A 19042-nucleotide genomic window follows, 5' to 3' on the forward strand; every position below is an offset into this window, starting at 1 on the left:
ATTTAGCGTACAGTCCTTTCATAAGTATATCTACTGATGTCTGAATCGCTGGATAAAAAGAAGCGTGCATATAATGTAACTTTGTACAAATACTTCTTATTGTTTTAGTTTGACACTTCGTGTCAAGCATTTTATCTTCACTGGTATAAATAAGGAAACTAAAACTTTGTGTGGCCAAACAAAGGCAGGTAATGTTACACTTTGGACGCACCGTTTATCCAGCGATGATTTATGCCTTTGACTGTGAAACTTTCCGCATCAAAGATCATCTTTATACATTCGATAACAATTAGTTGGCTTTAACTTGAATAATAAATTGATGTGTTTACTGACTTGAAAACAAACTCAAATTTCTACATGATAAACGAAAAGCCGCTGGTTTGATTTGATTTGATTTATTCGTGAAAATATATATCATACAATAAGTTACAAATACTATTTTTACACTAATAAAACACAATATCATGATTACATGAACTTGATATCACTATTCATTACAATCTCTATAATTTAGTAATAACAGTTTTTTTTCCTGTGCCAATTTATGAACGCGTTTTAAATCTCGTGGCATGTATTGTCGGTGAATGTAGATTTTCATTTTATTTTACTTTTCGGCCAGCCAGTAAGTTCGTTTTCATGACTTACAGTGATCTATGCCATGTGACAAAGTTGCAAGTCAGATTGCTTGATAACGTGTTATGGTATTTTAGCTACATGGAAAGTCTTGCTGATGAAAGTATTCAGTTTTTTCACTCCGTCTTGTGCAACTCTGAATGAAATGACTTCGTCATAAATGACACTGTTAACATGTCTGTCAGTATATTTTAGCAGGTATATTGGTATTACTAAATAAATATATACTAGTAAATACTTTAAAAAGTCCCATCAAAATACTGATTTTCATAAACTTACACAAAGAGCTGTGTACGGTCGTATTTAACTAGTACATACTGCATGTTACATTAACTGGAGTGGTTTTCAGGCGCACTGTCGGGTAGGGAAGGGTTTCTGTTGCCAATCTTTCCTCTAGTGTGTAATACACTGCAGCCATTTTTGTGCATTTTTTCTTATCCATCTCGACTACGCCGGCCATATTTTTTTAAAGATATTTCTTACTTACATAAGACTTACGATAAGTAATTGTGCTCGAAGTGCTTGAGAAGCAGAAACAATCCCTGGAGGGGCAGTTCGGGTCCGAAGCGCTTCCACGATCAAAAGCCGGATATGATCTAAGATTGTGTCAGTGTGTTTTAAAACCAAACAAAAAGCATTAGACCCGCGATCCTGCCCGCGGCTTCGGAGTAATTCGGCAGATCCAGACCTATGGTATCAAGTCAACTCGTCCCCCAGTCAAATGCTTGATTATAATTGAATTATATTGAAATAGTAATTACTCCTCTCGTTGACTTGCCCTGTCATTTCAACTATGTATGCTGCTTTAGTTCAACATGATTTTCAAGAAACTCTGCCAGAGCTTTTTTTTAATCAGTCGGATGTTCGCTGCCCTGGACTTGACACAACTTCTAGAAACAGTTTGGTGACCAGTCTCAAACTCGCACATTTGACTGGTTGTTAGAGATTGACCAAACTAAGTTTTATAACCTTAATTAAAACCAGATGTAATATGAGAATCCTCGGTCGTTACTTTGCGATGTTTCATCAAGCGACTTTCGCAGGATTGTTTTATACTTAAGTCCCTAGCTTTATGTTACTTAAGAACGTTGTTTTTGTAAATTCCTCGAAATGCTGTAGTTTTTTTTTAAGAAAACACATTTTATATATGATATAATTATACCGATGTTTGAATGGAGCTAAAATCTTTCTTATCCACAATTTTTTATTTAATCTGTTAAATTATGCGATACCTAAACGTTTGTTGTAAAACTTGAACTAGTCGTGTATCATTAAGAAATCACGAGCTAGTCAGTACTATCAAATTATTTAAAGTTAAATTTGTTTAAAATGTGTCATGTTTTAGATAGGATGTATTTAATGTATTTCTTATGTATTTAATAACTGACAGGCCTTCAATACCATAATATGATAGTTGTATACGAGTTTATACCTAAAAACGCCATAGATTATTCAAAATAGTTTAGAGACATTATTGTCAAGTGTGTTGTTCAAATTGATTGGGACAATTTTTAAGATTAAACGTGGGCAGTGGAGTAATTTGCCTGTTTAAATAGGTGAGTTTATTTTTATGCACTTCTTAACATTAAATGAACTACAATCATAACATTGAGATGATCGAACCAGGGCGGGGTTGGTCCGGCGTAGAAAAACCCATCTGCACGTGCCTATGCTAGGTCTCCGAATTTATTGAGAACAATTTTTTGACTTACAAGAAAACATGAAATGTTCTGCTAGTTTGATTTGAAGCTGTAGCATGTTCTACCGGTCAAGCGACTTAAAAGTTTTTAACTGTTACAAGGTCAATGATTATTCACAATGATGCGTTCATCCACATAGCTGTATTAAGCAGTAAGCATCTGGTGTGTTTAGTTCCGCATTTCTCATTTGGCAGCCGATATTTGACAAGAATTTAGCAGTTAGCATTTAGCATTAAGAAGTAGAATTTGTCATTTGGAAATCAGCATGACGTACCGGCCGTGCATACATGTATATCTAACGACCCGGCGGCCGAAAGTCTGTGAATTTTTTTTACAGTTTGTTGGAGGAATCAACGGTAATATTAAATGTGATGGTTTGTACTAAACGAAATACTTTAACAGTTCAGTATATATTTGCATAACATAAGTGTGATTTTTCTTGCTTAACAAATTCCAACAAAGCAAACGTGTTTCTGTTTAAGCTGTATTTCGAAATTTCTCTAAATGTGTCTTAATTTTGTGTCAATACGTATTTTTACAGTGGCTTCAAAATCAAACAAATTCGCGATTGTACACAAGAATGACTTAAGATTGATTTTTAGATATAAAGTATTAAATAATTAATTCCTGCCTAGCCTTACGAGTGACTGAAATATCAATAAAAATATTGATAGTTTAGATTTTATCTTTGTGCAAGGCTTTGTTAAATTATAAATAGCGTTTCCTATGTAGCCGTTCCGGCACTGTTAGGTAGCGGGATACCTCCAAACAAAATACTTTTACATGATGAAATACCTTGCATTTTGACAGTCGTTTTTAGAGAAAAACTATTGTGTTTGTTGGAAATGCATTGAATGGCAATAAACGACACAAAGAATGCCAAACGATCTTAATTTCATTTCTTTTCTACATTAGTAAAATTGAATGTTGACTCTTTGTTTTCAGATATATTCGTAAAGTTCTCGTTTGTGTCTATAGAAAAAAAATGAATATGAACTGTTCATAAATATGAATGTTTATTTTCAGACATAACCATAAAGTTCTCATTTAAGTATGTGGCTTTAAACAAGTTTTCTCGAATATCGTTATGTAATTCACTCTCCATAAGTACATGTATTTCATTTTCAATCTGGTCGAAAGAGACATTATCTTTCTTTAACAGGTACTCGCACGACATTACTTCAAGAACTAAAACTACTCAAATGTGGTATGCCCCATCTCGCAACTTTCGCTCTTCCTCTCTGATACATAATTTAAGTCTTTTTGTTTTGTTTTGTTGTATGAAGTGTAACTGTCATCGTCCTTAATGGGTCTTTTGTTTTAGGACATCAGATTGAACAAAAACATTGATAGTATGTTACATTCAGTTTCAGCACAAAACAACGGTCACAATAATGTCGAGTGATTTGAATCATATTTAAGAACTTTCTGCCAGTACTAAAAAATGAAGCATGGTATATAAATAGATGACATCCTGATGATTATATACATTCATCATACTTACTGATGATTATTTAAATAATTTATTGCGTTTTCTTTTACGCTTTTGTTTATTTAAAGATCGAGAACACATGAACACAATTCTTTTTTTTAATTATAGAACAGATATGAGATTAGAGACTCCGCTTAATGCAGCAAGCAAAAAAAAAGATCAATGCAGTAATATTCCTTATACAGGTGACCGTCTACCTTAACATTATTATCAATCGATGAGTGATCAATGTTTCAATGGTTAAAAGGCCAATTTAACACGGTCCTGTTTTAATAAATATTTTCTTGATAACATTTTATTGTTTGATTGATAGTCGGAAAGATCTTGAAAAAGAATCAGTGTGAAACTAATTTGTGATTTTGAATAGAAATTTTCTGATCATTTTGGACTTTCTTTAAATCGGTAAGTGCAGAATTACTTTGAATAATAAATGCTTCATATTACACGTATGGTATGTCGTTATGGGGTTTTCAACATTAAATAGAGATGCTTACATTTGAATTCTAAAAAATTACCAGGCTCCTTAATATCAGTGATTATCTTAACCTCAACATCGCATGTTTTCACCAGTATTCACCCTTCCATAACTCAGTATTCACCATTCCAGTAACTCAGCATTCACCATTCCATTAACTCAGTATTCACCATTAACTCTGCTTTCATCATTGACTCGGCAGTCACCTTTAATTCAGTTTTCACCGTTAACTCAACATTCACCAGTAACTCCTTTTCACCATTAGCTTAGCCATTAAATATACATTCACCATGCACTCAGTTTTCATTATTAACTCGTCATGTTTTATTAGCAGTACTCAGCAAAACATAAGAAAAGTAATTACCATAACGTTAAAGGTAGAATTAGTATTCAATATAGCAGTAGTACAAACCATAATATTAATATTCACTGTAAAATCAGTATTCATCATAACATTAGTATTCACTATAGCATTAGTATTATTCATAACATTAGTATTCACTATAGCATTAGTATTATTCATAACATTAGTATTCATCTTAACATTAGTTTACATCGCAATATCGGTATACACCATAGCATCAGTATTCACCATAGCATCAGTACTCACCATATCATCAGTACTCACCGTAGCATCAGTATTCACCATAGCATCAGTACTCACCATATCATCAGTACTCACCATAGCATCAGTATTCACCATAGCATCTATACTCACCATAGCATCAGTATTCACCATAGCATCAGAATTCACCATAGGATCAGTATTCACCATAGCATCAGTACTCACCATATCATCAGTACTCAACATAGCATCAGTATTCACCATAGCATCAGTATTCACCCTAACATCAGTACTTATCGCAATATCAGTATACATCATAGCATCTGTATTCACTATAGCATTAGTTTTCGAGCAATACCAGTAATCATCATATTATAACTTTTTTGGCGCTATATCAGTATACACCGTTGCAGCAGTATTCACAATAGTATTAGTACTCATCGCAATATCAGTATTCACAAAGCATCAGTATTCACAATGTGTTAGTACTCATCGCAATATCAGTATTCACCATAAGTTACGACTCGTTGTGCACCATTGCGAACTACTGGCCAGTTGAAGCAACATGGCCCTAGAATGTCATTTTGTACACGACTCGTTGTGCATCATTGTGAACTACTGGCCAATTGAAGCAATGCGGCTCTTAGAATGTCATGGTGTACACGATGACTCGTTGTGCATTATTGTGAACTACTGGCCAGTTGGAGCAACTTGGCCCTTAGAATGTCATGGTGTACACGATTCGTTGTAAATCAAGGCGAAGAAACGAGTCACGGCGAATCACACTCACTGAAGCACAGCGGCCTTAAAAACATCACGGTGTATTACGAGACATTGTGTAAAATTGTGAACTGCGAGCCATGGTACATCACCGTTACTGAAGTACCACATTTCTTAGAACATCATGGTGTACTACCACTCATTATGCATCATTGCGAACTACGAGCCATAATGTATTACCGTCACTGAAGCACCACATCCCTTAGGAAATCCTTTTGAGCCATGTTACATCACAACAATCCTCGGATCTTGGCATACTACGGCTGCTGACGTATCATAGCAAAATACGAGTCACAGCACATCACTAGAATTGAAGCACCATGACCCTCTGAAAATCACGGTATACTATGCTGTTCGACGAATCATGCCGAACTACGAATCATGGTACATACGGTGTACTTACACTATTGATGGAGTGTGGCGTGCTACGAGTCATGTAGCATCAACAGCTACTTTTAACATCCTGGTGTGCTACGACTTAAATTTGAATGAATCATGGCGAATTACGGAGTCGCCACAACTCGTCATACAACGTGATAATACGACTTGTCATGTTACAGACTATGAGGTTCCCCACGAAATTTGGTACAATACGAACACAAGAACCGAAAATTGTATGACTACCGGGTATATAAAATCATATAATAGGATACAACCAAGATCATTTTATGTCATTCATCCAATTATTCTGATATCTGTAACCTAATACTCTCGATCAATGGCCTATCCGCGTATTGATTTGAACAAACAAATTTAATTCATTTATCATTCTTTAAAATATCTAAGGAAAGAAGGATTTGTGCAAACATGGCTTATTGTACGAGAAAAATAGCTACATTAAAATGTTTTATAACGCTTTACATAGACAATTTACGATGACGTTCTTCCTATTAACAAAGAAATTTACCTGCTGACAGCTCTTCTAAATGGTTTGAATTATGATCATTATGTCCCTCATAGCCGCCAGTATTGGTACAGTCAGTCGGACATGGTATTACTGTGGTGAATTCATACGAAAAAGTAAGTGAAATATTGCAAAACATGCAAAAGGGAAGAATGTTGTTAAAGTCGGTGATAGGTAATACCGGTGATAGATAATGAGATAGGCTAGAGGGTAGGGGGGAATAACTTGAGAAGCAGTGATGTGGTGAGGAATGGGGCGGTAGTCTGTCTGTGGCTGGAACAAAGAGGACGAGGCTAGTTACATAGGAGAAATAGAAACAATATAGCGGTTTTAATGACGTATTTAAATTAAACAGAAATGGATGACCCTGACCAAACGACGAACAAAGATCTGTTTAATTAGTCAGTAAATGTAGACGGGTACACGTTCTTCTGTTATAAAATCATTATATCAAATATATACCTAGATGGTGTAATTCTTAATTTAGTTGATATTGTTATTGTTTATATCTATTCTGATGCGTTAGTACGTGAAACCCAATCTTTATGTACAAAACTGATCATTTAAATAATCATTGATGCATTAGGCCTATAATGAAATTTTATCTAAAATATTGCTAGTGCGTAAATTTACTTTACTATGTGTATCTATGAAGCTTGAGAAATCACACTTAAATTTGAATTAAATAATTGGTTACATGTATAAAACTAATTCTTAATGTGTGTTCTTAGTACATTTTGTGGAATATATTTTTTGCACGTTAAAAGAGCAGATCTGTGTTTTAAAATATCGTTAGATATTGTTTGACATTAAGGAAAGAAACACGCAGTTAACAATTTTTAGAAATGTTAACATTACTGAGAAACTTCTGCATAGGAAATGACTCTGAGGTTATATCACCCACAGCTCTGTTTCCTGCGCGGAGAAATAGCCAGGTCCGTAATCTGGATTACATTGACAGGTAATAAATGTAACATACGTTACGGTGACCAATACCTTGATGTTTGCGATCACTTTACAAAACCTGGTATAATATAATATATCAACACAAATATCGTACCAACAGTAATTACTAGATGTTCTTTTTCTTTCAGATTTCTCAGCTATCATATTACAGACAGAATAAACTTCGGTATGGACGATATATTGGTACCTGGCTCAACCGTCGACATGGAATTTATTGAACAAAACCCAGAAGCCATATTTGGTAAGGCCTTATTGTTATAACTTCAGTCAAAGCTTATATATAATGCAAGAATTTGCTTGCTTTTTTGGCTTTAACTAAAACTAAGGAGTAATTTGTGCACAGTTGAAATCAAAACTACATAATGAAGTCAGATTCACGAAAATGAAACATGAAGATGAGTGCAACATCTTTTTAATCCATTTCTGGTTACTTTCCTAAAGCATATAAATTCTATTTGTAGATGAATTAATTAGGACTTATCTGAAAGTTAAAGCGAATCGTAAAATAACGGTTTGTTCAAAGTTTGTTATAAGTAGGCTTCTGTTCTTTCAATTTTATCTTTGCTCCACAGATTTCATATCCATGAAAAGTATACAAGAACGCTTTGGACATATTGAATCCCCGCGTGGAAGTATTCATGACAGATATTCCGAAAACGAGGCTGTATATCAAAACGAGATTGAGTTTGAGACTTTTGTCCAGCAGTTTCCTATTGATGATTCTATTGCCGAATGTTTTGCCGCAACTAATGACAGCGTGGCATCGAAGCAAGAAACCAAGTTTGTATCTGTAAGTTTGTTTTATCATACTAAAACACATACTATTAAGTATTATCCATGAATAGTAAGATATCTTTCTTCTTTTTTTGCTTCATTCGTCTTCGGGCGAAAAAAGTAGAGTTCCCTTAGTTTTAACATGTTTATGTAAATTCAACAACCGACACTGTATGGTAAAACATGTTTGGCTTTAATAAGCTTCTTCAGTTGACACCAATTTTCATTGACGAAGTTTGGACACACACTTGCCAGATCTGCGTAAAGTTCAGTTGTATTGTTGCAGGGAGGCAAGAGACCGCAGGTAGCGACCAAGTACAGCAAGTTAAAGAAGAAATTCGGTTTTAAAGGTTCTGATGATACAAGTTTATTATCAGAGGATGAAGTTAGATCACGCGATTCTAAAAGATCAAAGAAGGGAGGTGGAGTGTTTAGTAAACGGCATAAATGGAGAAATCTCAATAGTAAGAAGGCTGTCAATTTCTCAGACCAGTGTGATAAGTCCGGGTCGGAAACCACCAGTGACATTGCGAGTTCCAGTCAGCGAACTGGTTCCAACAATTGTAGCGATGATGTGAATCGCACGGACTCTTGTTCTATATCAGATTCACAGATCACATCGTTTTCTGAGACGTTTTCTCAGGAAATGGACCAAACTGTTCCTGTGAAAAGTAGCCATCTACCATGGAAGATTCCCGAGCGGCATTCAAGCACACTAAATATGAACATTTACAAAAACAGAAATTCAAGTCCCAAAGAATGCGAGCAAGTGCGCGATATATTCACAGATACTCTGTCAGGGAGTTCCAGTGATATTGTAAGTATTTTGTTTACTGATACTGTCAAGGATTTCTGCCTATTGTACTTTTTTATATGGTTCAATGTCATGTAGTATAAACCGTGCATCAAAATGGGAATTCCTATGCATGTTGTACAGGCTTTGCATCATTCACTGATTCTAAGCACATTATCGTGTACATTGATATGTTATAAGTGAAATTCTAATGATATGATTATGAAATTACAGTTTTAGCCATGTATTGTGTAACACGAATTACATAAAGTTTTGACACTTATATATATGATGTTTTCAATACAGATGCAGAAAATTGAAGACATGCAACCAGGCGATGTTTTAAAACTACGAGATCACCATGGCAACAACTTACTTCATCGGGCTGTGTTGCTTGGCAACGCAGATGTCATCAAGTATATCCTAGAGAAGTTTCCGGAAATGACATCAGAAATGAACCTGGAAAATGAAACTGCCATAGAAATTGCAGCAAAGGTAGACAATAGGTAGCAAGGTACACTTAGATGCGAAAATTTTGGGCACGGACGGTCTTACATGTAGCGAGTCGCAATATTGCACTTCCCCTATGAGCAAAATTTGGGTGGCTATTTTATAAATTGCGTGCATGTTTTGTGCTTTTAATTAATGGCAAGATCAGGATTCTCATACAAGAATAAAGAAAGTTATCAAAGCGAAAGGTATACATCATCCATGAAAAATAGCGTGCCAAAATCATCAATTTTGCACCTTTTGAACAGTCTACAATGATCCCGCTGCAAGAACACTGTCCAATTTTACTGCATTTCTTAATTTAATAGTCCTTACTGAACGTCAGGACATAAACGGAATGGGGGCCTATCCAGCTCGTTTTTTCGGAAAATAACGAAACTGTTCCTGAGTATCAATCAACAAGCACAGAACCCTTCCGTGAATTGAATTTTTCCGCGAAATGGTGTCTCATTGATCATACAAAGCTACCAGCAGTTAGTTTTCCAACTGACATCAGAATTTTACATGTATCGGCTGTATAGATTTTCTAAAGAATTAATAATCATTATCTCTCACCTTAATTTACATGCATCCAAAATCACGATGTTCTCTTTATAACAAATATTGACGGGGGCCAAAATTCGAAAGTGTACCCTGCTACCATAGATTTACTCAGATTAATTTAGCGGTTGACACCGTGAAGTAAATATGTATAACGCTAGATGAAATTTTATTAGCTAACATATTCAAAGCTCCGTATTTTTATCATATTTATGAAGTATACACACCCTTTGATTTTGAAATTTCTTTGTCTTCGTTGATTTCGATATCATTTTTCACTGAGTCGAAACATGCTAGAAAAGATATAGTAAACAGTGCACGGTCCATTTTACTTGTCTTCTTTATGAAATTTAGATATATTTTCCCAAAAATAGATAATGAACTGGCAGTCGGGTTATGATGTGTTTAGTAAACACTGGTTAAAAAGCATCGCGAATAGATCTGAATCCGTGACTGACTGTATAAAACATACATTTGACAAAAAAATCGTCTGTCAAAAACTAAAGCCAAACATAAATACTGTGGACAAAGTAAACTTTTAATTACATTTCATCACGTTTTAAGCTTATTTTAGGCAATGTTCTTTTTCAGTATTTGTAAGCATCAACAGCTGTATATCTTATCCCGTTCTTCTGCTATTCCCATAAAATCTGTCTATTTTAAAGTTAAAAACCGTCGAATCTACATCTTCCGCGTTTTTCTACAGCTCGGTAAATATGATTGCTTGATTTCCCGCATTTTTTTCAGTTCGGTAAATATGATTGCTTGAGTGTGATTCTTGAAAGAAACCAGAGACGGAATTCATCAAGTTTGTCTCTCATCAACCGTCTCCTAAACGTTTGTGCTCAGTTTGGACAGGTATGTCATCTTACTTTCAATGTACACATAAATTTTATTCCCATATGTAGTTCTTCGTACCTCTTTGGTTTTATTTAAATAATTTCATAGAATGAAAATAACATGATATGATATCGAAAGTTTTTTGATAAGATTTTTTTTTATATTTTTATGAGCAAGTATTAAAATATTAAATCATTTTAATTAATTAAAACAAAGATTTGAATGAATATTTTGAATATGTCAAATAGTGCAATGTTTTACACACTATATATTGTACCGACGGAAGGGCAATGATTCTACTTAAGTGTTGGCGTTTTCCCGTTGAGGGCTCCACAATATGACCAGAAAAAAACAACACGCTTTTAACAAATCTTCTGACGCAACCCTTGATATTTTACTTTTATCTTAAAAACTACAGAAAGTACATTTTTAGAAACTGATATTTAACAGTATTGTGTTTATTCATAACGTATCAAAAATACCTTTGAATAGATGTATTTGACTGTAACTTCACCAAATGTTACCTAGCCCTCAAACATACTGAAATAACTTAAGTTGAATCGATTGATTTTACTGAAATTTCGACAGAATGCTAGCAAAAATATTTTATTCTGAAAGATAACTTGGAGTGTTTTGGGTTCATCCGCCTATACAAAATGGTCTTGGGTAAGAACACCTACCTCAAAAACTACTACAACAAAAACACAACTATAACCTACACATAAGCCATATTAATAACATAAGACGTGTGTATCATTTCGCAGGCAGATTGCCTCAGTCTGTTACTGACATACCTGTCACGTGATCCTCAAAGCTCGTGCATGTTGCCTGGAGACTCACGTGGTAACACAGCCGCACATCTTGCAGCAAGGCACGGGCATATCCATTGCCTACAGGTTTGTAATTAATACTTTTATTATTAGAATTTTGCACCGAAAATTTCAACAAAAGATTCTAAGTAATATTCTACTTCTGCTTTCTTCAGGGTCTTTGGGCTTAGTGCAAATTTGCGCCAAAGCCAAACTGAATCCAGGTGTATACTAGTTTCCTAGTTTGAATGTTAACGAAAGCAATCCATGTTTAAAGGCATCATACAAAAATACTCTGTTACAATACACAGTAATAACATGAAGAAAAATAACTGTGACATAATTAAAGTAGGTAGAAAGAGTACGGCTTAAGGAGCCATTTATTAATATTTCTTTCAGGCTTTAGTAGCTGCCGGGTATGACGTAACTTCCGGAAATTTAATGCAACAGCGCCCTCTTCATGTTGCACATCAGAGCAGAAGCCATGCTTGTTTCGAATATTTACTTCTTCTTAATGTATGTGAAGAATTATGGTCATCACTAAGGACAAACGTGCATCTAAATGCAAGGTAAGCAAAATGATTGTGACGTGGACCCCGTATATCTTATTTTTTATATTGAAGTAAAACGCTGAAGGAAAAGAAATAAATCTAATTTCGAACGATGGATATTTCGGATAACTGTTCAGCACCTATGTGTTTGTGTTGTGTGTTAAGTCTATATAATTTTATCACTATTTATGTCATTGCAGTTGGCACGAATGATTTAAATAAATTTCCAAACCTTACTGTTCTAAATGGAAACTATTTGGGTCACACTTAGTCATATATTGTATATACCTATCTGGGACTTTGGAATTTACACTTTACAATTTTTTTTCTGTCTCTTCTTATCTTTTCATTGTTTTATTCTTAAACGTTCAACAATATTCCTTTGGTTAGATGTCAAAACCACTCGATTTTAACCTCAACGTTATGCTGCATGTTTCACTGGAAGGGAGCAGGTAAGTCTGCACAAATGTGTATAAGATTTACCAGCTCTACCAACAGACACAACATTGTAGTTTATGTCTTTACTTGTTTCCAAAACTCTGTTTTATCATTTTGTTAACTAACAAACCGAAGCAGCAGGTGTTAATATCTAACTTGTTTACCAGCATACCAAAGGAGCAAATGTTTAGTAGAGCAGTAATTTTATGATAGTGTGTATTTTCAGAAATAAATTATGCTTACATATGTTAACCTACAGTGAAAAAAACATTGTGTTTTTTATCTTTCACTGTTGAACAACATGCTTATTGAAAAGGTCCCATCACATCATTGTCTTTTATGCTCAAATTGTTGCTTGTTTACCATCAGGCTGAGTGAGCAGGTGTCTTCAGTGAAGCCAAGTTTAGAACATGTTAGACTTTGTCTAAATCGATACGGTGACTTGTGTTCAGAAACCAGTCATCTGTTGACGGAAAATAAGAACAACATTCTTGAAACGCTCAACAAACTAGAAGAGGACCTGCAATTGTTTGTCAAGCACACGAGTATGGACAGTGCCACTAAACGTAAAGAAGCAAGGTGGGTATTAAGAGTACTCATAACCAGGTACATGATTCAAATTACTTATGTTTTAGATGCCATTCTAGAATTAAGATCTATAAAGTGAAAACAGGGTGGTCTATGGAGCCTTTACAGGCAATACGTTTTTAGAAACACGCTCATGTATTCCTAATGACAATTAATTGTAGATACCCTCACGTATGGTGGCTGATTTGTGCTCACGTGTACCTGTTAGTTTACAATAGGATGAGATAGTAATTCAAACCAAAAAAAAATGTCTGTAAACAGAGTATTTGTATTATTCATCTGTTTCTTTCTCTGTCATACGATGTTTTATATTTATTTCAACATTTTACTTTTCGATTACATGTATGCAGAGACAAGTTAGAAGAACTACGAGGTGAAATAGAACGTCTCGAAGATACATTCGAATTTTCACCGTTATCTGAAATGGATGATGCTCTTCTGAAATTGTTTTCATCCATTGATGATGTCATTCTTCCTACGGATGACCAAATCAATAGGGGGGAGATTGATGAGAACGGCTCTAAACTGAGGTTAGTAGTCCTGACTCGGTTAACATGATACATAATCAGAACAAAATCGTTTGAGATTTTTTTTGAAGTGCTTTCATGTAATGCATTTTAATTAATAAAGTAGTTTTCTTTATTTACAGTTCGTTAATTCGAGATATCCATAAAGAATACATGTTAGAAAACTGGGAAACGAGTTCCGTGTATGACAAATATTTGAAGGTGAATAAGATATCCACAGAAGTGTTTGCACGTAGTTCTCATGAGACAAACGTGAAAAATGAAAAAATGCAACCAGTAAGTAAAAACACGGATCAGCCACTCGTAGCAAAATTGCAGACACCCAACGTGCAGTCAGATGGAAGGTGCAGTTTAAAAGAATCGATGTCAGGTGTACAAAATGTTAGTGACTCTATGAGTGAGTGGAAAGAAACTAACACTGCTGAAGAAGACAGAACCATTTCCAATAAAACTGATACAAACTTCAGTACGGAAAGTGACCTACAAACTTGCAACATGGAAAATTCTGCTGATTTAAAATCACCACATATTACTCAGACAAAGAATACAGCAACCGTGCCTTGTCTACAGTCGGAAGATGAATGCGCTGAAACGGAAATATCTGTAAATCATTTAGTAACAGATTCAAAAATTGACAATGAAAAGACAGAAAACGACTGTATAGAAAATGAAAATCCGACTGAAAGGCCTTTTACGAAGTTGCTTTCTTTGGATGAGCGAATTGATTTGCTTATAGCAGGAGAGCGAACCAGAGAGAAAGGCTCGGATTCCGAACACACTATTTCCTCCAGTGAAAGCAAAGACTCTAATCCTGATGTCGGGTCATTAGGATCTATTTATACATCTACATTTACGTCTATCACTTCAGAGACTTCCGGTGCTTCTGACTGGTACTCTAAACTTGGATTAACCAGTCTAGAGACAACATCAAGTGATGACGTCACGAATGATACAACCACGGATAGTGCTTCTTATTGGTGGGATATAGGAAATGACAATCCGGATGTTGAGTCTCGTAATTTCAAAGTTTCTTTCCCGTATGGAAATGACATTAGAAGAAAGATACATCTAAATTTAGAAAACGATGGTTCTACATTCGACGAACTTAGAGAACATCGGTTAAGGAGTCATTTACGATCAATGCAGCAGACCCGGTAAGTAATGGCACCTATCCTGCATGGAATAAAAAACTAATCCAGGAGGGATGGTGGTACTAATAATATAATTCAACAGATCTTTTTAATGTTTTTTTTTTGTTCAATATTTGATACATAAAATACAATGTTGTATCAATTATAAGTTTTTAGTTAGAGATCAGCATCTTCTGATTTAATAAAATGTATCAGAAGGTATGAGATTTAATCTTCACGTCAGTAAAAACTTTTAAAAGTGCATTATTACGTCTGGATTTTGTTGTTTCAAGGTTTTCAAGTGACAACTACCGCGAGCGAATAACGACATCTACCGGTGAAATTATGGGAGGATTCCAGCATCCACATACAGGCAGTACGGGTGATGTTACAGCAGTGTCCCGACCTGAGCGGTCCGAACGTCGTGTTATCGTTGATGTCAATGGTGCGCTTCTAAACAGGAATGCTAGAAGCTGTAAGTTTGGATGATGCTTGAAAGTTTTCAATATTTAGCATTCAATTTTTATTTAATAACCTAGATCTAATATGGAAAAGCGCCAGCTGACTGTTCAGCTCCACGTCTTCGCTTAGAAGAGCTTATCAAAATTGCAATGACACTTTTGATTGTACAGATGAAGTTGGTCCTAAAAATCAGATTTTTTAAATTAAGATTATGGATCACATATGGATTGTCCGTATAACGCATAAATGGACATTAGTAGACGTTGCCACATATTGTCGATCGTAGCCGTAATTAGAATACATCTTTTTGATCGTTCGAAAATGTTTGGCTTTACATATCATTGACTTCTTTTACAGTCAATAAACCAAGACCAAAACCAAGAAAACGAGGAAAACCGCAGTTGTTTACCCTGGAAGACGCCATAGCAACTAAACCAATAACTGAGTCCGAGTTTCGTGAGCGCTATGATAGACGATCAGCAATGACATCCGGGCCTCTCAACATGCGCTGGGAAAATATGTCTGTTACGGTAAGAACGCTAGTTCCCATACTAGCTTAAATAACCAAGTGCTTTTCTTTTTAAAATTACGTTTAGCATTTAAAAAAGGGACACAATTAATGGTATTTTAAGGTTATATTTGCATAAAAATCGTTGTTAAAATGTTCTTTGCTTTGCTTTGGGTGTGACGTCGGTTTGTGTATTTACGAATATAAATGTTATTTTGTAGGATGAAGAAGAGGATAGAAGTATGACCTGGTAAGATTTAAATTAGTCGTAACATGTCGTAGAAGTACGATCTGGTAAACAATAAGTAAATCGTCGTATGAGAATGGCGTATCCACTGATGGACCGGCCGTGCGACACTAGTCCAAATAATAGGACGTTTTGGAACCGCGTGATAACTTTTGACTGTCGCTGTCTTAGAGGGATGACAGCTATAAAATAACAGGTCATAAAATAGGTCATCCCGATAAGCCAAATAAGTAAGGCTAGTGCGACACCAGCTTGTAGAAATACGCTTTTATAAACTATAAGTTTTAAAGTCGTCGTAGGAAAACGGCCGAGATATTCATGAAAGCATGACCTTGTGAAAGATAGCGTTGTCGAACAATTGTAGCTTATAGAAGTACTACCATTTAGGTTATGAAACTGAATGTGGAATGCCTGATTTTAGAAGTAAGACCTCGTTTGGTGTCAATTGATTTTTGCACATTGTCAGGTTGTTTTATGGATTGCTTTCAGTGAGGCATCTTTTCTGTCTATCCTATAATTATTTAAGCATAAAATGATGTAGATTTGATATACTTTGATACTGTAAGGACATGTGTTACAGTGACACTTTCTGGTACAATCTATGAGGCTCTCTTCTAAACACTCGTACTGAAAATGTTCGATTCATTCTATCAGGATTGACCATACACCTACACGTTTGTGACCTATTGTGCCGTTTGATAATTTACCGCATTACATTAAAGTAAACTTGCTATATGAGTGTACTTGTTTTGCAGGTCGGACTATGGGAGAAGCTACATCTATGGAATCCGCAGTGATACAGACACAACAAGCGGCTCCCAGACACCGCAAAGTTATGTCTGAAATAGTCTCTACTTCAACATCATAGACAATTCAACTGTCATAGAATATAAAATGTTCCAAAGACACCTAAAGCTGAAGAATGGCAAAATCCTCCAAGACGTGTATCAGTTTTTCAACTGACAAACAAACAAAAAAAGAATATATGTAAAATTGAGCATTCATCTAAAATGATCAAATAAATGTTATTTTTGCATAGTTAATCCCTATCCGTTCTTGTAGAAGTGCGGCCACATATTGTACAAAACTATACTGTCATGCACGATGCATCAGTATTTGATTGATAGCGGTTTGTCGAAGTTTCAGTTGTGTAAATGTGAGCCAGTTATCAATTTCTGACCTGTACAGCTTGAGTAAGTAACTACTTCCCCACGTCAGATAAACTATCTTTTTCACATGGTCGTCACGGAGAACATGTTTCGGAGTCGTGTTCTAATCAAACCTGTACTTGCTTGCATAGGTCAAGCCCCGGCATTGGCTAAATTTTAAAAGTGATACGTGAATACGTAGCCATGAGAATGACTCAAGAACGTTTGAATTCTTAAAAAGCAGGTGTCATAATTGACCATGGTTCAAAATGTTTTGCAGGATGTGATTTTTTGTGATCGCCCTGTGTCCGTCGTCCGTCGTCGTCAACAATTTGACTGTTAACACTCTAGAGGTCACATTTTAGGCGCAATCTTAATGAAACTTGGTCAGAATGTTACCCTCAATAAAAGCTTGGACGAGTTCGATATTGGGTCATCTGGGGTCAAAAACTACCTCACCAGGTCAAATAAAAGGAAAAGCTTGTTAGCACTCTAGAGGTCACAATTTTGGCCCAGTCTTAATGAAACTTGGTCAGATTGTTACCCTCTATAATTTTCTTGGATGGGTTTGAATTGGTTCATCTGGGGTCAAAAACTAGGTCACCAGGTCAAATCAAAGGAAAAGTTTGTTAACACTCTAGAGGTCACATTTTTAACCCGATCTTAATGAAACTTGGTCAGAAAAGACTCAGAATGTTACCCTCAATAAAATCTTGAAAAAGTTTGATATCGGGTTATGTGGGGTCAAAAACTAGGTCACCAGGTCAAATCAAAGAAAAAGCTTGTTAACACTCTAGAGGTCACAATTTTGGCCCAATCTTAATGAAACTTGGTCAGAATGTTACCCTCAATAAAGTCTTGGCGAGTTTGATATTGAGTTATCTTGAATCAAAAACTAGGTCACCAGGTCAAATCAGAGGAAAAGCTTTTTAACACTGTAGAGGCCACATTTATGTCTGTATCTTCATGAAACTTTGTCAGAATGTTAATCTTGATGATTTTAAGGTCCAGTTTGGATCTGGTTTATGTAGGATTAAAAACTAGGTCACCAGGTGAAATCAAAGGAAAAGCTAGTTTACACTGTAGAGGCCACATTTGTGACTATATCTTAATGAAACTTGGTCAGAATGTTAATTTTGATGATCTATAGGTCAAGTACAAATCTGGGTTAGGTAGGGTCAAAAACTAGGTCACTAGGTCAAATCAAAGGAAAAGCTTGTTAACACTCTAGAGGCCACATTTGTGACTGTATCTTCATGAAACTTAGTCAAAATGTTAATCTTGATGATCTTTAGGTCAAGATCGAATCTGGGTCATGTCGGGTCAAAAACTAGGTCACTGGGTCAAATCAAAGGAAAAGCTAGTTAACACTCTAGAGGCCACATTTATGACCATATCTTAATGAAACGTGGTCAGAATGTTAATCTTGATGATCTTTAGGTCAATAGGCCAGGTGAGCGATACAGGGCCTTCATGGCCCTCTTGTTATAGGTTTATAGAGTCGCATCGATACAAATATGGCGAGTTTTCAGCTTTTAATGGTGAAGGAAGACGCCAGGTGCCTCTCCGAGCATGTTTTATCATGGACGGGCACCTTGGTAGAACCACTGACTTTCCATAAGCCAGCTGGATGGCTTTCCTTACTTTAAGAATTCTACACTC

At 35.5% G+C, this 19042-nt stretch overlaps 1 protein-coding gene across 4 annotated transcripts; it reads left to right on the forward strand.

The window, feature by feature from the left end:
* Nucleotides 1-1978: 1978 nt before the first annotated feature.
* Nucleotides 1979-17275, forward strand: LOC128550907 (synphilin-1-like). 4 transcript variants are annotated; one of them, XM_053530938.1, is made up of 15 exons: nt 1979-2189; nt 7644-7756; nt 8088-8305; nt 8576-9106; nt 9389-9577; nt 10880-10990; nt 11737-11868; nt 12181-12350; nt 13140-13349; nt 13709-13888; nt 14008-15039; nt 15309-15490; nt 15835-16007; nt 16207-16235; nt 16988-17275. In XM_053530938.1, exons 2-15 carry the CDS (start codon nt 7684-7686, stop codon nt 17073-17075), a joined length of 3318 nt encoding a protein of 1105 aa, XP_053386913.1. In that variant the 5' UTR covers nt 1979-2189; nt 7644-7683; the 3' UTR covers nt 17076-17275. The 4 variants fall into 4 exon arrangements, with proteins under 4 accessions (XP_053386913.1, XP_053386914.1, XP_053386915.1 ...); XM_053530939.1 differs by lacking the exon at nt 1979-2189 and adding an exon at nt 4080-4227; XM_053530940.1 differs by lacking the exon at nt 1979-2189 and adding an exon at nt 6517-6665.
* The last annotated feature ends 1767 nt before the right edge of the window (nt 17276-19042 follow it).

The sequence above is a fragment of the Mercenaria mercenaria genome, chromosome 19 (genome assembly GCF_021730395.1).
Source record: "Mercenaria mercenaria strain notata chromosome 19, MADL_Memer_1, whole genome shotgun sequence".
Taxonomy (NCBI): domain Eukaryota; kingdom Metazoa; phylum Mollusca; class Bivalvia; order Venerida; family Veneridae; genus Mercenaria; species Mercenaria mercenaria.